This window comes from Aquila chrysaetos, chromosome 4 (genome assembly GCF_900496995.4).
Source record: "Aquila chrysaetos chrysaetos chromosome 4, bAquChr1.4, whole genome shotgun sequence".
NCBI classification, from domain to species: Eukaryota; Metazoa; Chordata; class Aves; order Accipitriformes; family Accipitridae; genus Aquila; species Aquila chrysaetos.
In genome coordinates this window covers 48,503,599-48,531,439 of record NC_044007.1, presented here as the reverse complement: position 1 = coordinate 48,531,439, position 27,841 = coordinate 48,503,599, and the positions used below count along the sequence as shown (strand labels likewise).

The window sequence follows — 27,841 nt, the reverse complement described above, 5'->3', positions numbered from 1 at the left end:
GAGGAGAGAGGGAAGGTATTCCAGCCAAAGGGCAGCAGACCCAAGGGTGCTGTTAAAATGGAAGTTTAATTTAATATTTACATTTTAAAAGGATTAACTTTGCTTTGCTGGGTTTGTTTATCTTCAGCCAAGGACATGGCTTTTTTTTTATTTTTACAGTGAAGTTTTGCTCTGAAACTGAGCAGCCAAGACCTGCCTATGCCAGACCCATGAACCCTGTTTAACAGAGTCCCTTTGTACCATAACATGACTCTAGCTCCAGGTTGCTGGAGCCATTTATTCCCAGGCCAAACCAACCGCAGTGGCTGCAGAGCTCCATGACCGCCGGGTGCCCTGCCAGGGGCCACGGGGCAGGGTCCCCTTAGGAAGGAGCTGACAGGCAGGCGAATGGGAAAGGCAGAACAGGGCACTCTGCTACCTCTCCTCTACTTTTTTGGGTGGTTGGGTGAAAGGAACAGCCGGAGGAGTTCTGGCTTTCAAAAGAGCCCAGGGGGTGGTTTCTCAAAGCAGTTACACCTGTGTTGGTAGATGTTACTAGAGTACATCAATCTATAATAGAGTGCATCAACAGAGTCATCCAACCGTATCCTGGGCTGCACCCAGAGCAGCGTGTCCAGCAGGTCGAGGAAGGGGATTCTGCCCCTCTGCTCCACTCTGGTGAGACCCCACCTGGAGTGCTGCCTCCAGCTCTGGGGTCCTCAGCACAGGGAAGACATGGGCCTCTTGGAGCGGGTCCAGAGGAGGGCCACAAAAATGATCAGAGGGATGGAACACCTCTCCTGTGAGGACAGGCTGAGAGAGTTGGGGTTGTTCAGCCCGGAGAAGAGAAGGCTCCAGGGAGACCTTATAGCAGCCTTCCAGTACCTAAAGGGGGCCTACAGGAAAGCTGGAGAGGGACTCTTTAATCAGGGAGTGCGGTGATAGGACAAGGGGTAATGGTTTTAAACTGAAAGAGGGCAGATTTAGATTAAATATTAGGAAAAAATTCTTTACTGTGAGGGTGGTGATGCACTGGAACAGGTTGCCCAGAGAAGTTGTGGATGCCCCATCCCTGGAAGTGTTCCAGGCCAGGTTGGATGGGGCTTTGAGCAACCTGGTCTAGTGGAAGGCGTCCCTGCCCATGGCAGGGAGCCTAGAACTAGATGATCTTTAATGTCCCTTCCAAACCAAACCATTCTGTGATTCTATGATTCTACTTATGGACCTCTGCAGGAAATAAACCCACCATCCACAAGCCAGTTGGATGTATGCAGCATGCAGTTGTGCATGCCACTTCAGGCAGAGGGGGGGGGGGAAGTTTTTCCCAACTTCTGCATGCCAAACCTGGGGTTAAAAAAAAAAAAAAAGACAAATTGCTCGACAGAAAGGAGTGTGACTAGCAATTAGACACTTTGCCTACTGTTTACAGCCTTCCTCACATAATGGTACAAAGAAGGAGCAAAATTATATGTGTTCCTCTTTTTATGTGACTTTTCATACTTTGCAGAGGAACTTCAGTAGGCTCATCAAGCTGATACTAACAAAAGATCTACAATTCTGTCTATAGTCACATATTCCCCAGATAATAGTTGTGGTCTGGAGTTATTTGCTGGTTTTCCCCATCTCAGTCTATGGTTGTTTCATCATTTTTCAAAGACTAAAGCACCTACTTGGCGAGTATTGTCTTTACAGAAAAAGAAAAAATTTACTTTTTCGCTGTCACCGAGAGCTCAATAGCTAACAATGTTAAGCTCATGGGAAATCATCAGTACAAAGTAGTAGCTGATAGTGTAGCGAAGTCTAATATTGAGGACAGAGGGAATCTTTTAAACTGTGTGAAGGAAAGCAGAATAAAGAAAAACATCCAGAGTGCATAAGTCTTTTGTCCTCTGTTGGGGGAGAATGCTAATTAGCAAGGGTGGATAAGGATTTCAGCCTGACATTTCAAAGCATTTTGAGGGATCCAAGTGATCCTAAGGACTTGTCTATTTGGCCACACTTGAGAGATAATTAAGGCAGTATGTGAACATAAAGTGTAGTAACTATTCTGCTAGGTGTGGACAAGCTGCTAGCCTCAGTGCCTTCCCTGGCCTACGTGAAAGGAGATTAAAATTCCTTTGAAACATGCTTAGAGGGTAAAATCACAGAGATGAAGGGGATTAAATGAATTTAGTTTACCAGTACATATTTCCCTAAGCTGTTTTCCAGTGGCTCCAATATTATGGGCTGTGATGCAGTTTCAGGAAGACATGGGATGCTGTGTGCATTGCATCGTGTAGTAGCAAAGGGACCATAGTGCTGCCCCACAGACAGGAAGGGTACTACCTGGCAGATGCCTTTGGGCAGGAGGACTTGTGCAGTCCCCAGATAAGCTCTGCATGAATGCTGGGGTGATGAGGAGCAGGAGTGGTCCATGAGGTCTGGTCTGAGAACTGCTGTTAGAAGGGCCAGTACAACAATCACAGTTCATACTGTAAGGACTCCAGATTTCCTTGGATTACTTTAGTCAAGCAACACTGAATTCCTCAGAGATTTGAAACGCCCAAACTCAACCTCTGGAGGAAAAAATGTCCCAAAAGGTAAAACGCAACCTAGGCATGTTTTAGTGGTACATTCTACAGCATAATCTGCATTACAGAATTTATAGATTTTAAAGCCAAGCAAGGAGAAGCATTTAGACTAATTGCCTGCATATGAAAGACCTATGGCCTTGTATTGAAGTCGTTGGTATATAGCATTCAGTGGACAAACACCCAGCATCAAGGGATCCTTTGGACATCTCTGCTACTAGCTTGAATTGCTGCTAGCAAGAAAAATGAGCCTTCATAGAAAGTTGCTTGAGACCTCCACATGCCATAACAGTGAGCAGTAGGAATAATTCCCCAACAGCTCCATGCTCATCCAGCGCTGTGGATCACTCCACTTGCACAGTGGTTTTTTACACAATATTTAAAATCACTGTGTGGACTCCAGGTTTGTAAAACAAGCTGTTGGAGTCAGGAACTCAAACTTCCTACCTCTCTGACTTGTGTACAGATACACAGCTTTTTTCCTAGCTATCACAGAGATCTGACTGGCTGCTGTAAGCCAGCTACTGTTTCACCCCCTGGACACCACATACTGCATGGCACATAGAGGCTTTGCTGGATAAGGTGGTTGTTGTTCTGCCTGAGTTTGTCACAAACACACAGCAGGCCTCTGCTTCATTATTATTACTGATAAAGCATCCCTGGATGCAGAACAAGTCCTGAACAGTCCTGTGACTGAACAGTTTCTCAGCAATAGTATGTGGTGGGCCCATATACTATGCAGACCAAGAAAGAGAAGCTCCCCAGGAAGAGCATACACAAACACAGGGCAGGGATAAAATGCATACCGCAACTGCAAAAAGCAGATTTTATAATAGCTGTGATTGTAGATCTAGAACAGTGGCACAACGGCCGTACATACAGCTAAGTTGTAGCCTCAGCTGATATATATTTTATTTTTGTGCTACAAGAGGTGTTCTGAACCTAGTTCAGAGATAGTAAGGAAAGAAACTGCTATTTTTATCCTCAGCAAGTGTTGCACTGAACTATTCACAAGCTTGCACTCCATAAACCTGGGCATGTACCTGTTATGTGATTAGCATTCAGTCTCCCGGCTTAGCTGGCAGTAGATAAAGGGGGTTATAACTACAGAGGCTTAATCAGGGAAATGTATACACATGTTGCCGTTGTTCATCCATTTAAAGCAGCAATCTGTGTTTGCAGTATGTAAGGCAGACAGCACTTCATACAGAATGCATAGTGGAGAGTTCGTGTATTTACATAGATGAAAACATACACAAGCTAGATTTTCCCTTACAATATACCAGGTCATGACTGCCAGTTAATCTCCTGTTGACTCATGTAGCCCACAGCATTTCAAACTTTACAAGTGATTTTTGTCCCACATAGTACACAAGTAGCTTGATTTACTGGCAATGTGGTGAGAAGCACTAGGAATCTCAGAGCTACTCGTATTTTTATAGTATGCATTCACCACATATTTCCTACCTTGCTCACAGAGTTAGCTTTCACATGTACTATGGGTATAACTAGCAACAGCTTTTGGCTCAGGTAAGCTAGTCTAAGAACAGTGGCTGGTCTACAATAGCTATTAACTCTTTTCTTCTGCATATGCATCACACTGTTCACTGGTTCCGCAGCATAGAAGCATCTAGCCCTTCTTTAACAGTTTTTCTCCTTGAAATGCTGTAGTATAGTTTATTCTTGTTCTTAAAAGTTGAGGAAGAGAAAACAAACAAACAAAAAAAAGGAAATCCAGATGTTATTACTGTATTGTACATAGGGGTCATAATCTGCCCTGTTCCTGCCCTTTTGAGATACCCTTTTCTTCTTATCCCTCAAAAGATACACGGTTGTTTCCTCTCAGATCCATTTTCATGTGGTACATGTCTGTTTTTGCCAGACCAGTGACACTGGTAAATGTACTTGGAAGCTGATGCAAAAGTTCAGTGAAGCCCGTGGTAGATACAGGAACACTGTTTATGAGATAAAATGATTAGTACAGCATTTCCTCAGAGCTTTTGGCAGGAAGCAGGCGCTGGTTCAATTAATAGAAAGAAAGGCATAGTGTGTGACTGTCACTGTAACTTGGTAGCTTCCTGCTCAACAGCACGCCCAGGGGATTTTATTCCAGGGCAGATGGGGATTTTATGCCGAGGTGGGGCAGATTGGCGGGAGGGATATAGGGGCTGGGCAGCCCGGGACACAGGACAGTGTCAAGGCACTCATGGGCACTCCAGTGACAGTTCACATCCAAGCTGCATCCAGATGAGTCCATGTGGTGATCTATTATATTGATCTCCACTAAAGAAAGAATTGAGTAATTTAAATGACATTATAGGATGATTAGCCATTAACCAATGGCTAATTTGGCCCTGTGCAAATTTGAAGAAGCTTTTGAAGAGACTACCCAGGTGGCCCTGCATGCTGGAAAAACAGGCATTTCCACACACCTATTTGTATTCAGGTACCAGAATAAAGTGCCTTAGACTCAGCATTTTACAATCTTGAACAGCAAGATGCTGAGCAAAGTACATAGCTGCAACAGCTTTAGCAAATACATATGTAACTTAAGAAAAGATTATAATTTAACCCTACAGAATCTTTTTAATGGTCATAATATCTAGGGGAAGATTTTAATTGTCATGTCTGATCTAATTATTCATTTGACATCTGCAGTCCACTGAGAGTAAATTGAGAATTTATAGAGATTCCCTTAAAAAATGTCATACACTCTCAAAAGAGCCTAGCGAAGACCCTATGAAAATAGTGGCCTCTGGTAATGTTTTTTGCTATCAATCAGAAACATTTGCATCCCCCTCTCACTGCAAGAAGGGGACAAAGATAAATTTATAACCTAAACAATCTAATCATTTTGCTAACAAAAAAATTTACCTTTCAAAACATTGATCTCATGGCAAGTTCCAAGCATCTTTCAGCAATAGGAAAGGTTAAGGCATCAGGGCTGGCACAAGGTTATTCAGTTAGCTTTGTGTATGAGTTGATTTGAGGGTTTTTTTTTTGCAATCACTTGTCTAGACTGATGGGTTAGTATGTAAACATGAATACATATTGAAGTTGAAGAACAGAATTTTGTTTTAGAGGGATCACAGGGACTATAGAGTTAGCTAATGAAGTAGTACCTCATAGTGATCAGTGCCCAGTGACCTTGGAGTTTAAACACTTCAGAGCAAAAGCCTGCTGAGGTGAGCAGGTGCCAGGTGAATTCATACATTACAAATACCCCAAAGGAACAATCATCTGTTTAGATGTTTCTTTTTTTGGACTTCGGGCTATGTCCCAGGATTCTCCTTGGACATAACCTTGAAATGATCAAAACCTGTGATTTTATACCAGAAACCCAACCCAACCTATCTGTCTTCTAAATTGTTTGCTAACAGTTTACACTTCCTGATTTTCAAAATGACTGGATTTGATATAGGATACAAGACAAGGATGATTTTCTTATTTTTCTGTTTAAGATCAGTAGTGTTTCCTTACTTCCCATTAAAATAGCCAGTGTTAGTCCTATCAGCAAAGAAATCTTGAGAATGATCATTAAAACTCTAAATACAGACATACTCCTCACAGAAAATCTAAATGGGCAGCAGGCTGACAGACATGCACACACCACACACATGCGAAATGCCACTATTTTTTAATGCAATTCTTTACAAATTGAAATTCAAGCTCAAACATGAACCTCTCTGAGCACATTTTTTAATTAGAAAAGTATTATCCCTAGCTTTGCAGAGGGGGAAGATGTTACATAATTAGCAAATAGTGAAATCAACAGAAAATCTCAAAGTTCTTGACTCTAGTTCAGAAAATTCAGACAAATTTCTTCAAGAGGTAAATCTCAGGTATTTTCCTTTAAGTCCCTATGGAATGTTACTCCAGAAAAGTGAAAGAAGGTGTCACATTCAGGTATCTATACTATAGAAAGGATCTTTTCAGAGCTCAGGAATTCATTAATTTTTCGGAAAGTGCTAGGGAAATCTACCCAGATTACTGAATGGCTTTCACTCCAAAGTCACAGGAGAAGCTTACAGGTTTTTATGGTCAAAGTCAGATATTCCAGCCTGTCTGAGCATTTTATCATGTAGAAGCAGTTGCCTTTCTAAATAAAATCAAATAGAAGGGAATGGAGCAGAGAATAAGGAGCTTATCTATGTAAAACAAGCATTAAGTGTGTGAGACTACATGGAAGAGAGAGAAAAATACTGTAGCACAGTTGGAAAAATCCTTGACATAAACAAGAGTATTAGCAGGACATGTTTGTTCTTGACCTGAACACTGTAATGCTTCCAAGCAGGGAACATGCTTTCATTAAAAATAGGCATTAATTCTAATTCTTCAGAGATGAACTTCAACTGATTTGGAATTCAGATAAGCCTTAAAGCATTCACATATTTGAGGATTATCTAAATTTTTCCATAACTGGGGGTCTCATACTTCTTGCTCTCCATAAGGCTGAGGTTACTCTGCACACCAGGCACTCTTTGACATTCTCTTCTCCAGCTCCCTCATCACCCTCTATGCTGGGTGATCACCCCTTCTTCTGGGTTTTGTGTGTCTCCTAGCCCCCAAATAGCCTTATGCTGTCTCTGTATTAGCTATGTAACCCTACTGTTTCTTCCACACCAGGATTCCTAAATATCTCTTTCTGAGGAGTTTTCAGTGACTCTGTTTACTCTTTTCTTACAGTAGGGCTTTTATGCTATTGCTCTCTGCTAAGGCTCCGTGTTGCACTGCTTTCTTTGTGGCATGTATCCAGCTAGCAGTCTCTGGGAACTGCCCTGTTTGCTGCTCTTCATGGCAGCTTCCCTACTCCTTCAGAAGGCCTAGAGTTTCCCAGCCCCACTTACTCCTCAGTGCTCAGCACTTTGTCCTTTCACATTCCCATATTTTTTTATCTGGGATAAGTTATTCTGTTTATACACTTCAGACTCCCATTCCACAGAAAATGTTTAACAACAATAGACAGACAAGAGTCAATCAGCACTTGTTGGATGCTTAGCAGTTTCCCATCCCCTTTCTCCTTTTCTCTCCACAATCACGTTTTGATTCTCCACCAAGGGAAAATCATTCTTTTCAGCCAGCTATTCCAAATTCCTGAGTCCTCCCATACATTTTATGGAAAGCATATTGTGCTAATAGGTTGAGGCTGACAATGGAAGGAGGAAGATCTACCTAGCATTGGTTTCACCAGGCTATAGTAATTTTAAATTAAGTTCACATGGGATTTTAATAGAATTCTCTATAAATTCTAGACGCTCCATGGCCTTCCAGATCAGAGAAATGATAAAGATTTTTTTTTTACCTTCTCACTGAGTCCACCTGTATCTTAGAACTTACAGAAATAATCTAGTTATCTGCAGAATGTGTGAACAGAGGAGATTCACAAACACATAAAGTTCCCTGTTAATAGTCAAAGGATTCCTATCTAGGCTATGTATGGGATGGCAAGAGTTGAAAAAAACAGCAAATGAAGGACAAGAAAAAAAATTCATGTTCGGGATTAGAATTTTCCATGCTCCTTATTCACTTTAAAAGCCAGCTGCCAAAAGGTCAATGTTATAAAAGAGGAAAGTAAAATAGATAATATGGACAGCTAAAATATACTATCCCTGTAGACCTGATTTTTCAGAAACTGTTACCTTGCAGGAAGACCTAGGAAAAATAATAATTTTTTTAAGTCATTCTCCCATGGGAGAGCAATTTCACATGCAGGCACGTGCCAGTATCATTAGTTCCTTGGCATTATTTCCTGCAGAACAGCTGATGATAGCAAATGACAGGACAGTCTACTTGCACTAGAATACAGATAATTTCTCTTCGTGACATACAAAGCTTTACTGCTTCAGAGAAATATTTACAATGAGAGCAAAATAATGAAGTGTCAATGTACAGATCTAAGAGCAGTATTTACCTTTCCAAGATCTGAATACAACCCACAAGCACTAGATCGCAGCATGATTTGTTACTGCTTTGTTACTGCTGGGCACCTTGCATTGACTTTTACATGCATACAAAGTGAGTGTAGAATTCTACCTACGTATCAGCCTGCTTTGCTGTAAGTACAAAGGGCACTTTGATCCCAGTTCAGGAGATTACTGTAATATAGATTTTTTCAAAAACCAGCTTTGCCTAAAGAGAACAACTGCATAAAGCAGCCTGAAGGCATGAAAGCCACGGGAGAATACAGTCCATGACTTCTCTCTAAGACCTTCATCATAATCCTATTCAAGTTAAGAGGCAAAATTGCTTTTTGTTAGAATACTGTGAAATCAGTAAAAACTAAGTGTCCCAGCTCCTGAGAACAGAAGTGTAGACTCAGGGTTGTTTAGGACATGGGGAGAAGGAAATACCAAACAGGGCTGTTTCTTTGTCTCTCAACTAGTACAAGGTACAGTACAGACAACTTTTATGTGATGGAGCTGGAGAAACCCCGCTACACCATGCCTGTTCCCCCGGTTGACAACTTCTCCCAACTTAGGTTGGGGCTGAGTTCGCCTCTGTGAAACCTCTTACCTAAATGTACATTTCAGAGCATAACAATAACATTTCCAGCATAATAAGAGTTTGGCAACTATAACGTTAGCTAGATGTTAGCATAAGCTACCAGTCTATGCTAGTTGCCTTGGCTCCTTCTGGGGTACGTGGAGCAAGAGAGGACTCCTTTCACTTTTCTGAGATCTTTATCTTCCCAAGGGGACAGAACTCTCCAGGTGCCTTCCCAGTGACTAAGAGGAAACCTCAATGTCTACCTGAAGATTAGGCAAGATGAATCCTTAGGAACTTCTGATGAGAGGCAGCATGTTGTCAGATCCTATCTAAATTAGGTTTCAAAAGAAACATTGCTCCTTGTAAACAAGCAAGGGAACTGCTTGGGAACCTGTCTCCTAGCATGGACCATTAGCACTGCTTGAGCCAGACAAACTCCATCACCCATACCAAGTCTGCATCTATATGTGGTAACTGGTCTTCAGAAAGCATTGAATACATTGAGAAGAAACATGGAGCAGGTGCAGAGAAAGCATTGGGGCACTATCGTGCACAACCTGAGGGCAAGCTAAAGAATATCTCCTGGAACTGGTTGGATTTCTGGGCAAACAAAGGTCATTTACATTATTCTGTAGAGGGCTTTCTACGAGTCTAATCTCCCCAGGCAAGGGTCATGTTTGTGTCCGTTACTTATTCTCTTTGCTCTAGTGATCCTGCAGTCCCTTCCATTGACTGCAATGGCAGTGCTATTCATGGACTAACTCTAGGATTGGACTATTTACTAAGCAAATAGTCAGAATCAGCAGATTTGGAGTCATATGGGCACCCAATAAGCAGCCTGTTTTGTTGTAGGATTGGGTATAAAATCCCAAATCCTCTCAGCTCCTAGCTGCTGGCACCAAGGCTCACTAACAGCAAACAGAATGGCCTTTCACTCTGTGGTCTTTGTTTTCTTAGCTGGACTGGTATTTTTCTCTGAAGCTGCACCACTGGTGAGTCTCTTTTTATTCAAACTCAATTATTACAAGAATGATAATCTAGATTTTCTAGATGACTAGCATCCTCCTCATCCATGAAATTCTGTAACCATTAGGCTTTGCTGGAGTGCTATTTTACTACCATTTTTTAAGTAGCTTCTTCAGAATTCTTAAAACTACTTTTTTTTTCCGCCATTTACCCATCTGTTTTAGGACATTATGAAAGGGTCAGGGATCTAGGAGGTGTGACCTTTTATTTCTGTCTGTTTCTGTCAGTTCACGACTTGCATCCCGTATCTTCACTATAGAGGTAGCTTTACCTTCTTCACCAAACAAGTACATCTCTAAAGCACTAAAAAAATATTTCTGAGGTATGACTAAGGATTCCATATAGTAAAATGAAGTTTAAGAAATAAATATTCTTACAGTCCTTAGGGATGTCATAGATATTTCTTTGCTGGTTTCCTATGCTAACATACCCTGCCTGCACTGAACAATAATTTACTATTTTCTTATTTGTGACCTCATTAAAAATGTATACTTTATAACATTTTCCCAGGGTCATATGCAAATCTAAATATTTATCAAGCAATCTGTTTGTATGTGTTTGTGTGTGTGTCTGTGTGTGTAATAAAGTGATCAGTACAAAGTTCTAAGATACTCTGCTTTAAGAAATAGATGTTTGCAAACTAGCTTTGAATACCATTTGGCAAAGAACTTGCTTTTAAGGCAACGTTAATTGTGCAATAAGAATCCATCTTTTCTTTGAAGGAAGGTTTTTGCAGGGCTGGTGAACAGCTCCTATACAACCTCTTCTGCTTTCCCCAAGGTCTCCCATGGCTCTGTTGATTCCAAATGCCCTCTCATGGTGAAAGTGCTGGATGCAGTCAGAGGAAGTCCTGCAGCTAATGTAGCTGTTAAAGTCTTTAAAAAGGCTGCAGATGGAAGCTGGCAGGACTTTGCTACTGGGTAAGTTATGTAGTCTTATGGAGCCATTTTCAAGGTGCGTCAGGCAAACAATTGAGAAATAAAGGGAATGGAGCTCTGATCAAAAAAGCAATATGTTTTCTAGCATGTGTCACACTATCACTGTTAACAGCAGGTGAATTCTGGTCTAAAATCCATCAGATTCAAGTGGAACTTATCCATGACTGATATATGTGCTCATTGCAAAAATATGTTGAGATGCTCATCTTATCTTTGTAAGGGAATAGGTTTAATAATTTTTCTCCTAGCTTCAGTACTATCTTTCCTTTCTATAAAAAAGAAAAAAAAATTAAAAGCCTATTTAACAGAATTTGTAGGTAACGGCGACTAACCTACTATCTTTATATGCAATGGATATAGAGCTTTATTTGCAGCAGTCACATACAAAATCCTCTCTGTAAGCTTTGTCTGCATGCATGCAAATAATAAGCGCATTAGCCTTCTCCAGTGTAACAAACGTGCTGGTTGGAAGAAACTCTTTGACGACAAAGTTTTAAAGAGTCCCACTGTAACACAACACAGAAGCACAATCTCAGCATTTGGTTGCGGTCATTTCTATAGAGCTGCATGGCTTTTGCTAGAATGACAGCTTAATACTTACAAAGCATCCTCAGAACATCACTGAGGGGCAGGCAATAATACTATTATCTTCAGTCTGTGGGAAAAGTATGGGTAACAGAGGAATACAGTTTACTAAAATTCAAATAGGTGAGGTATTCAGGCATTTAAGTTTCATTGTAACAACTCATTGAACCAGATTTTTAAATAAGTCCAGAGAAATCTCTAGTAACAGCAGGATATTCAAGCACAGAATGACAAGCACAAGCATGGACAGGAGCCACCAGAGAATCCAACTGTCTTTTACTAGCATTTTTATAGCATGATTTACATAAAAGCTGCAGAAAAAAAACCAGAGGAGAAGACTACAGGGAGAGAGATACCTTTCTCTCCATCTGAAGGGTTTCTTTTTATAAAAGTCAAAACAAAAAATACTTTTCCCCATTGAAAAGGAACAAGAAAGTTTAGGAGATTGAAGGAGAAACAAACACCTCCACTCCCAAATGCTGAGTGTTAATCTAGGAACAAATGACTCTTAGAATGGATTTATATACTTTAACGAACAGAGAAACCCCATGAAAAAATTATGCATTGTTTTCAAGGAAAGCGGAGACAAGGATAATGTCTTGTCCTTAGTGAGTATTTCTGCCATTATTAGGAAACCCTGAATATTTCAAATGTTTCATCAAGTGCTCTTGAACATGTAATACAAAATACAATTTACAGAGGGATAAGATAAATGCAACATCAGTGTTACATGTCCTCACTTTTCCAGCGTAACAGTGTTTTCTTGTCCAGTTTGCAATGCTACTCTCAAAAAGCCCAAGGAGAAAAATCCCACAGTTCTTCTTAGCCAACCTCTGTTGACAGTTTAGGTCAGTATACCCCTGAGAAAATCAAATCACTTCTTCTTAAATATAAATTGAGATTAACCCTAGGCAAGTGAGAAGCATCTTGCTGGGGGAAGGCAGTGGAGGAACATTAAACCGCAATTTTTATTGCAGGTAAAAATTTTGACCTTTCTGTTGACTTGCATCTTAACCAAGGCTGCTTTCAGCGATACCATTGACTTTAGCTGATGACGCTCGTTTGAACTTGGTTTTCAAACGTGATTGCAATTTTTTTCTTTTGGGAAAACCAGAGTTTCTCTGTGTTAAACCAGATGAAAATCTGAATGCAGTCAAGGAACACAATCTGTAACTACTCCTGTCAGGTTAATAATATCTTGAAGTTACAGTACTTAGCAGATGCATATAGAAAAGTTACATTTTGTAGAAATGTCTATAGAAGTTATTTTTTTACCTTTTTGTTTGTTTTTACTTTGCTAACACATTTTAGGGAATTAAGCAAATGCACCTAACAACTGGTGAATTTGGACTAACAGTATTTAAATGGCAGGGAGGGGGTTCACATAGCAACAGCTGACTTTATTAAGAGGCTTGTTTCAAAAATTAGTCTAGCCAAAAATATGCAAGAAGAGATAACTGGAGCTGAGACGCACTCTGAGGAAGGCTTTAGGGAACAGAGACCTGGGAAACATATGATTTGGGTTCTATGAGAGCTCCTCCCATGACTAGCTTTGACCTTCTCACTCCTCACAGGTTTCTGGAAATCTAGGTCTTATCATGTAGTTCAAGAGTTGCATTCACCATACATAGTTCTCATGTGACCTAGGTTGTAAATCATAAAAAAACCCCAAAACTGCAGCATATTTGAAGTGGCTCCCCCCACCCTCCTTTTTTTTTTAAACTCCAAAATAATAATTCATGTTCCTGAGATATTTCCTCAGCAGTCTGCATCTGAAGGCAGAGTTCATCTCAGTGCAGTATGCGTCCCAAGACTTCATAAACATAATTGCACAGTGTACATTTAACCTGGTCACAATATACAACTAAGTGAAAAAGAGGATCAGGATTGCAGCCTAGGCTGGAGCCATAGTAGCTTAACCAGTGGTTTGCAAATTTTTTGCTGTAAAAGCACAGCTTTTTTAACTTAACTGTCCATCTTACAGCAGATGCTGGCAGTCCAGATCCTATTAAGAATAAGCAACCATAGCGTATTTATTCCCCCACTCAGACAGAAATACTAGTCCTGTTCAGAAGGAATCACTTGTAGCATTTTGCTACCAGGGCCAAATGCAGGGCATCCTCTTGCTAATCCAGTCCAGGCTCTGAATCGCACACTGTCCTGTTGGCTGTCAATGCAGCAGTAATGCTGAAGGGTTTGCTTGTGAGACCACTTGCACTGAATGGCTACCACTTAATAACTAAAATTAAGAAAGTGCCATTAACTCCTGGTAGTAGGCGAGAGTCTTCAAGTGAATTCTTGTTTCATTTCCCAACTGTTCTGGATGGTTAACATCTGCAACTTTGGGTAAACACCCATCAGCAAAAGCACCATTCAAGCTGCATCCACAGTTTTCTCAAACTAAAACTTAACTTGTTTACCTGAACAAAGATTTTGAGGCAGACACCATTTTTCTGTGTAATTGGTTTGTGTCTAGCCTATCCAACTTCTATGCAGATGTATGTGAATTGCTAACTTGTACTCTGAACACTTCTGCAGGATCTCAGCAATTCTGTTTCACGGTTTCAAGGACACTCACCAATAAATTCTCCCTCCTTTCACCTACTGCCTTTTGTTAAGGCAATATAGGTTAAACCGGGAAGTACTAATTAAACCAAGAGAAAACAGATGTGTACACTTCACAAATACCCTGTGAGCCATGTTTCAAATAGGGCTTGGATTCTCTGCAGGTTTGGTCTACCGTGGATACAGTTGATTTCACTTGGATTGGACCAGTGAAACTTTTGTCAGTCTTCAAAGTGCTGAACTTGAACTATAAGAAAACCTGAAAATTAGCATGGGATTTTCAATCCTGCTACTTAATTTAAGCAAAAGCTCTGTCATTCAGACTGTTTTCATTCACCACCATTAACCAAAGTTGACAAATACGATGAAGGAGGAGGCAGCAGCTGGGAAAGAAAAGCTGCAATAGCACAACTGATTCTGTCTCTGATAATCAGCATGTCACTCCTTTCTCCCCTCCCTCTCTTCCTCCTCAAGCTTTTCTGTTTTCTGCCTAGACAGCTAACCCTTACCATAAGACTGGAAAGTTCCACTAGTTCTTCAAGTCAAGGCTTTCTTCATTTTTCCTTCAACTACATCATATGTTTATGAAGTGCTATAAATAAGTATTTTCAGCAGAAAAAAAAAAAAAAAGAACTAGCAAAAAAACCAGAAATAAAATAAAAGGAGGGAAAAGAGATAAATGGTGTTTAGGTGCAATGCCAGCTATATTTCCTTCTTGCTTCTGGAATTCATTCACCCACAGTTTATTGTTATGAGCTGAGTACATAATCTCTCTGAGCTGGGAATTCCTATTGCTCACTTATATGGCACCCAGTGGAAGAGGCCCCTGCTCTTTGACCAAGGCACTGTAATTCAAATTAATAAAATCTTGTGATGCCAAATTGCTTCTTCAAGATGCTACCACTTAGGGTCACATAAAACCACATCAGTGTATAGGGGTAAAACCTATAGCCTCACTGCTAATAACTAGAGAACGAAGTAATTTTCCACTAAAATCTCTCTTCTCTCTTTAACTGTAATTTGAGATTTGGCATCTTGCCTTTCATCATGACAATCCTTTTCCTAAGCCACTAACATTTGGTTCCAGAGGGCACTTGGTACAAGTTAAACATGACATTGAAAGAAAGGCCTTAACTACAATCCCTGCCATAGCAACAAAAATGACAAAAAAAGCCACCCAGCTTTGATTTGTGATGTATATGGATGAGTTGGTAGCAAGGACAAGCTCTGCAATGTGGAAGCATACACTACATAGAAGGAGGGAATTATTTCAGATTATTAGAAACCATTCAATGTAGAATTTGGCTGTGCAGCAGCTTTCCTATTTAATATTCCATTGTTTCTGTTTAGCATCTAAATGACAGTATAAAATATTTATGTAGATATTTTACCATTACAGTAAAACCACAGAGTATGGGGAGATCCATGAGCTCACAACAGAAGAACAGTTTGTAGAAGGAATATACAGGGTTGAGTTTGACACCAGCTCTTACTGGAAGGGACTTGGCCTTTCTCCATTCCATGAATACGCTGATGTAAGTATTTGCAAATATACCCAATAACCTACATACTGTGTAGTGACATCAGCTTGTAGGAACAAATACAGTCCTTTAATACTAAAGGAGCAGCATCATTCAGTGAAATGGTTCACTGCCACATAACATTGGGAAAATAAAGGCAGTATACAGCTGGCTAAGCCAAAGGAAGTAGCCAACTTCCCTGAAAATACTGACACAGCTCTTCCAAAGTGGAGCTGTGCCCATTCACCCATTCAGACCAGTAGGGACCTTTGTTCAAAAAGAGCTACATTATTCAAAAGTACACGGTGTTTAAAAAAACAAACAAGAAAAAAAAAAAGACTGCTTTTATTGTTGTTGAAGGAATATAGGGATTTAGAAACCCTAATTTTATAGGAAATAAGCTATTCTGTAATCAGAGGTACTTCCCCCATACCAGTCACCTGAAAATCCCTGAATTCTAGTATCACCTGTAATTACAGGAAAAACCAATTCTTTCTCATCTGCCTTTTTAAAAAAATTTATGCTCAGTGCTGAAATATCCAATAGAAAAAAAAGGCATAAAAATGTAAAGAAATAACCATAGTGGGAAAGGAAAAGTTGGCTGTTTCATTGATACTGAAATTTCATAAGCAGGCCAGCAATATAATCATGTTTCGTGCCTCCCTTTGCTTTCAGCCCTACACTGATTTATTGTGTGTTCTATTCTATTACATTTATTTAACACTTCAAAAAAATTTGTTTCAATTCTTCGGCTTAATCTGCCATTAAATTTAAGTTTCCCCAAATTAAGTAGTCCGGAATGGCTACAGGTTGTGTTGTAGAACATTTTAAACCACAAGTTTATGAAGCTCTGTGGAAGACTAAAACAAATGACTGAGGCCCAGGTCCACAGAAGTCTGAGGTGTGGCTTGGGTCATTTAGATCAAATAAACAATCCTCAAAAATATTCCCTAACCATTTGGATCTCTGAAAGTTGCTGGGGCTTACAGAAGGGCTTCATCTCAAAAGGTACATAAAAGCGCCTGGTTGAGACTCTTCCAGCTAGGCTCTTGAAGAAGCCTTCCTTTGACGTAATAGCCTACAGGTCAACAAATTAGCCTGGGAAGCAGGCAGAGTTCAATGACTGTCTATGTACAAGGTAATTGAAGCCTACAGTCCTCACATCCCAGCAGCTTAGACTTTGGCAGGATCGGGATGTAGGAGGGAACTCTCTAGTCCTCTTGTAGAAAGTACGTCATGGTTCAGAAAATAGAGCAAATATTAGGCTAAAGAGAGCCAAAGAAAGTGGGACCTTAACCCAGGTGATGACACTTTCCTGGGAACTAGGTGTCCCAAGTTCCAGGGACTGATTTGGAGAGCAGCAAATTTGAATTATCTTAGGACAAGGGTCTCTCCTTGTTCTGGGAAGTCTAGCCACTCAGTTCTTAATCCAAGAACTGACCCATCACTAGCTGTGTTAAAAACAGGAGAGAGGCACTGAAGTACAGAAAGCAGCTTTGGGGTCCAACTGCCTGCCTTGATTGGACACCTCACACAGAAATTGTATTTAAGTTCACTAGATGGGATTTCACCTCTCTGTCTTTCTACCGGTCGTTTGAGATACCTCCCCCTCATCCTCCCATTCCACATCACAAACTAGTTTGCCTGGCTCAGGTGTAGGTATCTCTACCTAGCTTCACCACAGCCAAGGCTCTTTGTGGACCTCAGTCCAAATCTCACAAATTTCTCAGTCTTCAGCAAGCATCGCAAAGTAATGGGGAGCATTACCTATCAGAAGGGTAAAATCATTGACTGGACAGAACTGGCAAAGTATTCTGCAGAGGAAATGGAGTGTGCTTCCTAATTCTTAATAAGGTAGTTTTGAATGTACATTGTTCATCGTGATCACAAGTTTTCTCTTTTCCAGGTGGTGTTCACTGCTAATGATTCCGGTCACCGCCACTACACCATTGCCGCTCTCCTCAGTCCTTTCTCTTATTCAACCACCGCTGTTGTCAGCGATCCCCAGGAATAAACATGTACTGTCGCTACATAAACAACCTCCTCTGCTAGAACTATCGTAGGCTTTTAGGAGGAAGGTTTTTCCTACTTCTAATGCATAACTTTTTGCTACATTAGTTTTTTTTCCATTTTGTAACCTGGCTAACCTCAGACAAGTCAATAAAATGTTACTTCTTTAAAACAGTTTGGATTCTATTGGTTAAGTTTTATTGTGTTCTAAGGTGTCATGTTTTGCATTCAAGTGCAAAGGACATCTGGAAAACATGCATGGCATAGCACTTGATTTGGTTCTGTCATCTTCCTCCATCACCTTAAAAAAGTCTCACCAAACGCACTGGCTCAAAGTGAGAAAGTTACAGAGTTATGCTACCACCTTAAATAATTTGACCAAACACATGTACTCAAAATAAGAACGTCATCCATGCTGCTCATAGTTTACACACAGAAGAGATGGTCCCACTATCAACTAGGTCACAGGGTAAACGGGAGAAATTCTGAATACCTAGCAGCAGAACAAACAATGCAGAAAGACTGTTGAAATATATATATCCAGAGAGCTGAAAGAGTTAAAATCTGTGTACCCTTACTTAAAACTTCAGGTAAACCTCAAACCTTTGTCATTTCAAGAGGAAAGTTTGCTTCAGAACTTCCTAGATTGATTGAGCAGCAATTTCAATTAGGCCCATTTTTAACAACTCTGATCTTTAACCCTGGCTGCAGCTGGCTACTGTATTCAGGTGCATTCCAATTAAATCTCTAGTAAGTCAAATCTCTAGCCATCATTAAAAAAAAGTCCTAAAATAGAAGCATCATCTTAATATTCTCTTCATATTTTTAGAAACAGGAAAAGGTAAGCTGTAGAGTGACTGTGATTCAATAAACTGATCAAAGACTTTGAGGGCTTTAGCAGCGATTTCTGTAGACTGATGGCCTATTGTTATTTAAAATAACCTGAAGCAGAGGAACTGTTTTTTAACAGGATTACAGAAACTACAGAGATAGTTACTGAAAGCATGCCGTTCAGAAACCATCAGCACTCATCTGCCACTGACCTTGGAGTTTATCTCTACACCCAGAGCCTGCTTGGGATGACTGCATACCAAGTGAATTCACAACTTACAAAAGCTTGCCTTTAACGTTTCACTATTTGGTTACCTTTGTCCCCCGATTTCTGGACACTACCATACTTACACAACTCCTGTAAGCAGTGCAAATAGCTTCAAAACAGCACCCATCTTAAAGCATGCGGATTTCATGGGATCCTGCTATTCCTGGAGCTTGAACACCAGTAGGTTTGATTTGCAGTGGGCTATGCCCAGCCCTCAAAATAGGACATAAGTTTGTTCATACAGGTGTAGTCATTAAAAAAAACAACAAAAAAACCCCAACCAAAACCAAATTAAAAAACTACTCTGCATGTAGTCATCCATCTGATGACAGGATAAACCTAGTAAGAGAGTGTACATACATGTGTTTAACCAAAGATCAGAAAGACAAAGTTTAATTTCAAGAAGTAACATAAAATGAAGCAGATGCTTCTGGTGGGAACTGACTTGCAGTTGTACAGGGAAAGTCCTGAACTTGTACTGAATCTAATGGACAAGTAAAGCGATAGGACATAAAAGACTGCTTAACTGTGCTTCAGAAATGGGTATGTAGGTATCCGGTTATCATGCTGGAAACCAAAAGTAATGTATTTTTCTTCCAGGGGAATGCATAAGATAGCTAGATAGCCCACACATTATCCACTTGCCTTTTATCAGAGGTGGGGAGAAGGCCACCACAGAGAGAAATCTCTTAATAGGTAAACACGGGTGAGTCAATTATGCCAAGCCATAACCACAGAGAAATTCTCACTGAAACTGAAACTGCTGAGTTGACAAGAAATTTTAATTTCTCACAACTATGAGATCTATACAGCACTATTCCTCAACAAAAAGAGAAAAATAAAACAGAATAGACATTGTTTCCAAGAAAACAGATCACTGCAGTTGAGCTAGGCAATATTCATAGTATTTCCACAGGCAATGATAGAAGAGACTTATTTTTGCAGACAAGGTTCATGTTTGTATGGGTTACTTATTTTCTCATTGTTTACTAAGTAAATAGTATGAATTGGCATGTTGAAAGTCATATGGGTTTTCTGATAAGTAGCCTCAGTTTAGGGGCCTTGATATAAAAAACACCGATCCCACCAGTTTCTACCTGCTGACACTGAGACTTCCTAGTGGTAGGCAAAATGGCTTTTCATTCTGTATTTCTTGTCTTCTTAGCTGGCCTGGCATTTTTCTCCGAAGCTGCATCACTGGTAAGTGTCTCAGTATTGAGGTCCTGCATACTGATATAGTCCCAGCTTTTTTTCTTTTCTTTTTTTTTTTTTAATGTAATTAGTGTAAGTGAAAAATACAATATTCCATTTTATTGCAATTATTTTTATTTTATGGTATGTATTGACTGTAGTTGTCTCCTACTGCTCTTTTTCTGGTCCTTCTTTCTCCTTCTCTAGTGCTTAGCGAGGGGGCTTTATGGTTAGAGAAGCAGCACTTGTCATTAGACTCAGCGACTACATGAAAAACAATGTAAGACAAGAAAGGAAAAAAAATATCATATTCACTACACAAAAGCCTTGGGCCTGTTGAAAAGTAACTATTAGCCCTTATAACACAATGAACAAGCTCCTGTCACGAGGGATTTCGTTTCCTGTCGTGAGATCCATGCTCGAGAATTGCCTTCTCTCATCCTTTCCCTTACTGCTCTACCCACTACAGCTCTATCCCACGCAAGCAAGAAGAGATCTCAACAGTCATTGACGCAAGCAAAGAACAGGGCCAAAGCCAGGATCGCACTTCCAGAGGGCTCATTTATTCCAGCAAAACAAGCTAGAGACACAGACGCTTCAGCCTGAAACTCTCCTAGAACAAACTTGTCCCTCTCTCTCTGCCCCCCTACTTGTTCTTCCTCTCAAGCTTTGATCTTTGGGAAAACTAATACCTGACCAACCTTTGTGAGGACACAGACTTTCATTGAGCTCCCAGCGTGTAAAAGCCAGGAAAATAGGTGGTTGCACTAGAGCCCCCCTTGCCAATGCTTCAAAAGAAACACTAGCAAGGAGCCAGTGCATTCCAGAAAGGGAGCCTGAGGAGTCAGGGCGTACAGGCCGTATGGACACATGCTGGTACCTTGGTCTGATATAGGGCAGGGTTCCTGGCCGGTGGGATATTCAGGATGTCACAGACTGTAAGAGGGGATGTAAGAGAGGGCTTTTAGTTCTTAACATCTACATCATGATTCATTTTGCAATGATTAAATGGAGATCAATTGCTATTTTGAGATAATCCCTGATTAGCACCTTCCACAAAGCTCCATCTTCTCACTTTTCATACACAGAATTAAGTAATGGAACGTCAAAGCTCTGATTCACCTCTGCCTTTGAATAGGTAAAACATCAGGGCATAACCACTGCCTGTGATGAACATGTTGGGAGTGAAACTACAGCTATCCCATCTTTGAAGTAAGGTTTTCCTCTCCTATCCCTGCATAGCTGCCAGGGGCTGACAAATCTGATCCAACGTGGTGTTAGGACAGAGTCCGTATGTGGTGCTTATTAAGTTTACAGCAGAATAAAGATAACTCTATGGCAACAAGACATCAGAGGCCTTCAAATCCAGAAGCCACGCTCGAATTGCCACTCCAAAATCCAGAGGAAGAGTTGTCAGATTTTTAAACATTCCTACTACCTTTGATGATTTAATTATTTGCAGTTGAGTTCACAATTTAGTTACAACTTCATGCTGGAGATGCTGTCTAGCTAAGCCATGACAAAAAGATAACAGAAATGTGTTCTCACACACAGCCGCAGTGCCTCCTCAGCGCACATGGCTACAGTTGCCCCCGACAGCTCCTAATACCTTCCTTCCCGGTGCCACCATATCCAGCCCCCAGAAAGCTTCAGGCTACATTTCTGCAGTACACAGTGATCTTGCTGACGAAAATATGGTATATTCTGTAGATCTAAAGAATAAGATTCCCTACTGCTTTATTATGCACCATTGCTTATCTTTCTTACAACGTAAAAATTCTGTCTTCCTACCTGAAGGACTCTGCTGACTCCAAGCATCCTCTTCTTATAAAAATTCTGGATTCAGTCCGAGGAAGTCCAGCTCCAAATGTTCCAGTTAAGTTATATAAAGAAGCTGCAGATGGATCTTGGGAACTGTTAAATTCAAAGTAAGTCATACCAAAATAATGAGTGAAAGAAGGGAAAGGCAATGGGAAGATGCCAAACAGTTGAAAAAACAGTTTTACATTCTCTAACATAAGACGTCTCCTTTACTCAGAGGAAAGACAACATACTATTGAATGAATTTGCTGCAGACTGTCTTTCAACTGTGCTACAATTTCAACTACCAAAATGGTTTTATAATGCTTTATAATTACTGTGAGCACAAGAAAGTATTTTAAACTCTGCTTTAATTCAATCATCGCTTCTCTTCTATTTCATTACAAAGGATTGTATTACTTTTTAGTACCCGGCAATGAACTACTGCATTGCTAGCAGAAGAATCAGGCAGACTCTTTTAGTTGTTTGAAACTAAGACCCTGGTTGAGAATCCTACCTTTATTGGCTATTTTCCTTCTTTCTAGATGGACTTTCATTTCATACACCACAGCTTTAAAAAGAAAACACAGAACTGTTTTGAACACATACCACATTATAACTGATAGCCTTCTTTGCTTCAGGAAAAAGGAAATCAGCCAAAAGGAAAAAATTTGGGGATAAAACTTTCTCACCTCCTCCCTCACAGAGAAGCAATTACATCTAAAATAAGAAAAAGAATCTCCCAGATATTTAAATGTTGCCATGTCTTTTAAAAAAATGTAATTGTAGAATTTCAATTGTAGATGACTTTTTTCAAATCACCCTCAATTTTAGTATTTATTAACACTTTAAAAAAACTCAAAAGCAATTTTTACTTAAAGTATAATCTGAAATGAAATTGAAAAAAATTCTTAGGGGGTACACAGAATGAACATTCTTTATTCAACAAGGAACATCCCACTTCCACACTTATCTCCTCAAGATAGCTGCAAAGTCTCACCGGAGACCTCTCCAGGTCTGTTAACAGTCTGTTCTACCTAAAAAAGGGAGATAGGGCTCCTAAGGGCTAAAGCTGACATAGTGCAGGAATTTCAATAGTGGGATCCCTGACTCAGATGCATTTCTAGAAAGTCCATAAGAAACTGTACGTAAGTGGCTCTTTGGTGTCAGAGAGCAGTGCGCTGGCAGAAGCAACAGTGCTCTCATACGCGTCCTTGAAAAACATAGCTACAGTGAAGGCCACACATATTTGTACAAAGTGGGGAAGAACAATCTACTCACGTTGTCCTACTTAAATTGCCTCCCAGCCCTCAAGTGAGAAGATAGCTTCACACATATTCTGTCACTGGAAATGCATGAAATTTTCCATTAAGAGGGTGTTCAGTTTACTTATCTTCAAATCTGAGCTTAGAAGCTTTATAAAAAGATACTCAGTTGAACAGCTGGATGTTGACTGAAGCCTTAAAAACATACTTAACATTTGAAACAAAGAACAAAGTAACCTTAAGATAAGGTATATGAAAGTCTTGATAATACTAACGCAACCTTTCCAGCCTTGTTAATTTGTAAATAATTGAATGTTAGCAAGAGATTCTGAAATAACTGTTCTCAGTTAAAGATATGTTTGGTTTTAGCTAACAAAGCTTATTAGAGAAATGAACAGTTATCTAACAATGATCAATCTACAACAAAGAAAAATAGAGACATTTGAATGGATAAAAAAAAATCTGGTAACTGACTACAGAGCATCTTGTATGATACAAATAGTGTTCTATGACTTCATAGTTATAAGCCATATTAAAGCACAAATCCTAAGTAATGCACTGGACAGTGACATACAAACCATTCAATTCTTTATTTTTCTCTCCATGCAATTTGAATAAAATACATTCAGAAAAAGATTTGCCAGCTAGAACACAAAACAGTGGTTTATGACTACTAAAATCAGGCACTAGCAGCACTGTTATTTGTGGATAACCTACCCAATCAAAAACCTAGTATTATATAACTTATTTCACAGAAATAGGTTTCAACCAAGAGACATGTTTGAGAGACAGCATTCAACATTGGTTCTGGAGCCCTAAATTGGTTGGCGCTCAAAGGTGTATAGTTTCAAGCCAGTACCATGGCCTTGGATAGCACTGATAGCATCTTCAAATCAAACAAAACCATCTGTTTGTTGAGGATGGAAAACCAACTGATCAATACAAACAACAGGGAATTCCATAAGGCTACACTGTTGGTTGACCTACAGTCATTTCGAACAGCAGATCTCAAATTTCAAAAAGCCAGCTGTAAAAAGTACTCATACTGATAAAACAACTCAATACATTTAAATGAGAAAGAAAACTACGGAAAAATCAAGAGTTGACCCTATTTGCACAGTAAGTGCATCACAGAGCTTCCACATTGCTTACAGCAGTGTTGAAGTTTTCCCTCTGAGTAGGTTCATTTAATTAACTCCAAGACTCTGCCAAGAGTCTATGAACAACAATGCCAGCTTTTGGCTCACCCCCAAACCACGCAGACTAGTGACATGGCAGGCAGCCATGTGCTGTGGCGATCATGGAAGTAGCAAATGTCAAGACAAGCTCTGAAGCATCCATAATACAGATGGACATAAGCCATTCCAGATCAATAGAAGTATTCATCACATTACTTAAGCTACACAACATCACTCAAGTTCAATTGCTAAGAACTGCATTTTTCTCGGGCTTTTAACCAAAATATAAAAGTGCATTCTTCTGCCATCACACAGACAAACCAATGACAACGGAGAGCTCCATGAGCTCACAACTAAAGAACAATTTGTAACAGGGATATACAAGATTGAGCTCGACACAGCCTCTTATTGGAAGAGGCTGGGCTTGAATCCCTTCCATCACCACGCTGATGTGAGTATTCATTTTCTCCTGTACTTTAGTTGCAAAGAATAAAGATACTTTATATGTCTAGGCTTCAATTACTAATTGCACGTGTTGAACTTTCTTTTCACTCTAAAATATTTTTGCATTAAAACCTTAAATCCACAGTCTCAAAGCTTTGTAACAACATACTCATGAGAGAACCTAGTTACTAACTTCCCCATAATTCTCAATAAGCTCTTAGATGCATTACTTACAAAGACACTTTCCATCCTTCTACCTCTACTTAAGCCTGCAATTCTTCCTGTGACTATTTCTAGATGCCTGAGGGAGAACAGCAGGTGGAATACTCTGTTAACCTGGGAAAAGGACTTTTCTGCCTTTTGGATCCAGTATTTGTATGGCTGCAGACAAAGTTTATAATTTAGATATTTAAAGATAATGGAAGTATGAACTGTGTTCTAGATGCTTAGATCCTCAGTTTACCACAGAAAAAAGTATAACTGGCCTTTTTAGTTTGCATGGGACAGATAAATTGGTTAGATGAAGGTGGTCCAAACCAGGTACCAACTGAGGCCAGCTGCAGGGTTTGGGGCTCCTTGGGGGCTGTCCCCTTCCCCTCCAGAGCATCCGTCCTTTCATATGACCTTTCAATAGCAGCAGCAGTCCTGTATGAGTTGTTTGCTAGACTGTGACAGACCAGTGAGCACCACCAGCTGTACAGTTTGCAACTGCTGCTTGAAGAGCCATTCATCTCCTTGGAGAAAAGGTGGCAAATGCCTGGGTTAATTTTTGTTTCTGCCTCCCTGAAATGGCCGAGAAATGACATTCTTATTCTAAGCAATAACGAGGGTTAATGCTGGACAGTCTTGCCTTCTATGATAACTGAAATAAAAGAGGTAAGATGAAAGACTTACAGCATGCAAGTAAATTGATTATGCATCAAGATAATGTTTAAGTCTATATTCCAGACTAGAAAATAATTTAATCCAGAGTGCAAGAGCCTCCTTTCTTAAAAATAAGCCTCAGAAGGGATCACGTTTTGCTCAGTTCACTGGTTGTTTCATATGCATCTTTTTTATTAATGTTGAAAGGAGCACAAGCTACACATCATGGAATGTTATTAAACTGTCTATTTTAAAAGTTGACATCCATCGTCTCACAACACAGACTTATCTACTATGTAGAGGGATAAATGAAAGGACAGGACATGAGCTGATGGGGGAGATGCTAAAAGGGCTGTTGTAAATGATCATATGTAAAGTCATTATCATGTTGTGGCTAAAGGACTAATGCAGCCCTTCTCTATCTACTAGGTATGTAAGTAGGATTAAAGAAACTCATTGCTTCACATTTTGGCCTGATGATAGTTACTGTAACACTATGTTTAATTCTGTTCCTCAAAGTTCAGGACTTCATAAGAGTAGCAAAAATATCCAAATAGTTGAAAGAATGCTTTTCTTTTTTTTTAATCAAGGCAATCAATGGGGTTCAATGTAGATCTTCAATAAGGAAAAAAAAAATCTTGTTGTCATTTATGAGTACCAATAAGGAAACAGTAATTTGGATTAAAAATATATTTGATAAAAATTTAAATAACAAGTGACCTGTATGGTTTTAACCAGTGGAAAAACTGTGTGACAGGAAGCCACAGATCACAGTGATCAAATCACCACAAGAGAAGGTATTTCCAAAGCTTTTGGGAGGTTAGATAAAATGATCACAATGGTTCTATCTAGGCTCATACCTCGAGATCACTTCTCATTTGTCTTGTATTTGTTTTTTCCTTTTTCCAGGTGGTGTTCACAGCTAATGATGGTGGTTATCGACATTACTCCATTGCTGTTCTCCTCAGTCCCTTTTCTTACTCAACTACAGCAGTAGTTAGTGAGCCAGTGGAATAGAAGCTGACATTAAGCATGAAAATTTAGATGTGTAAATTAAAATTTCCATAAATGATAAGAACTTAGTTTCTGACTGTATCAACAGTTTTAGATTTCATAGTAGATCACTAACAGTAACAGTTAAGTTGTTTATTCACTTTGTTAACTTTAGGAAGAATGTGTATTGACTTTATTTTCAAATACTCTTCAGAATAAAAGTATTCTGTATTTCTGTATTCTCTAAGTATTGCTCTTCTGAATAAAAGTTTTGGGTTTAAAAAAACACATTAAGCTTAAAGAAAATGCATTGAAACTCCATTACTGGGATTCTGAGACTAAACCACAGTCTTCCATGAAGTTAATAAACTACATTCCTTCTTGCAAAGGAAGCAAACAAAACACATCTGAAAGGTGTCTCATGGAAAGTAAGCACACAGGAAATGCAATCCACCTCCTGCCACCATCTATACTTTATTACTGAAGCCCACAATAGATGAAGTCACATGGGACTACTACCCAGGGCCCCACATAATCATCAGCTAAACTCACCTCCCAATTCTGGTTTTTAAGAAACAGAAGCAAGAGCAGCTTAAAAGTGACAGAAAGGTAGAATAGCATTTAAGGATACAAAGGCTGCTACCCATACTTAAAATGCCTTCTTTCCTGCTTTCCAATATGTTATAACTGATGACACTTTCAAGGAGAGTCCATATCCAGTGCTGCAGAAAAAATATCCATCAAACATACTTGAAGAAGTTTATTCATATATTTCCATAAAATTCTGCAAATACCTTTCTCCCCAGTTGAAGCACTCCTAAAGATGACTTGCATATCTCTAACCATCAAACACTTTTGTAATAGCTGTAAGATACAAAGAAAAATAAGGAGGATAACTGATGATTCCTGAGAAAACCAGCTCCCCATTTAATGCCAGAAGAAATACGGATGAATCCTTCTATTTCCCATTCTTGTAATCCATATATAAGGAAGATTAATCCTACACAGAAATTAAGTATAGAGAAAAGCCATTAGAAGATTCAACAGAATAGCAACCCTATCTTGGAAAAGTATGCAAAAATAGTGAGTCATTTAGCCTAATAAAACCAAAAGCTGAAAGCATATAAATACCAATAAAGGAAAAATGATTTCTTGGCCTAAGGCTTGATCCCACCACAGCCTAACCTGACGTATGTGGTGGCCAGATGGCCCTTCCTTTTGTTGTTACTTCAAGGAACTGAGCACTAGAAAAATGAGCACCTTGTCTATAAACAAAACACAAAGAAGATATGTTCTCCACAGAACCTCAGAATAAACAAACCAACACA

General features: G+C 39.6%; 1 protein-coding gene across 3 annotated transcripts; it reads left to right on the top strand.

The window, feature by feature from the left end:
• The first annotated feature begins 9,850 nt into the window (after window positions 1-9,850).
• TTR (transthyretin) lies at window positions 9,851-26,752 on the top strand. 3 transcript variants are annotated; one of them, XM_030011875.1, is made up of 4 exons: window positions 9,851-10,027; window positions 10,842-10,981; window positions 15,549-15,684; window positions 17,576-17,853. In XM_030011875.1, the coding sequence occupies exons 1-4, from the start codon at window positions 9,959-9,961 to the stop codon at window positions 17,681-17,683; spliced, it is 453 nt and encodes a 150-aa protein (XP_029867735.1). In that variant the 5' UTR covers window positions 9,851-9,958; the 3' UTR covers window positions 17,684-17,853. The 3 variants fall into 3 exon arrangements, with proteins under 3 accessions (XP_029867735.1, XP_040978915.1, XP_029867870.1); XM_041122981.1 differs by lacking the exons at window positions 10,842-10,981; window positions 15,549-15,684; window positions 17,576-17,853 and adding exons at window positions 21,767-21,897; window positions 24,528-24,663; window positions 26,430-26,752 and having other exon boundaries at window positions 9,915-10,027; XM_030012010.2 differs by lacking the exons at window positions 9,851-10,027; window positions 10,842-10,981; window positions 15,549-15,684; window positions 17,576-17,853 and adding exons at window positions 19,811-19,978; window positions 21,767-21,897; window positions 24,528-24,663; window positions 26,430-26,752.
• The last annotated feature ends 1,089 nt before the right edge of the window (window positions 26,753-27,841 follow it).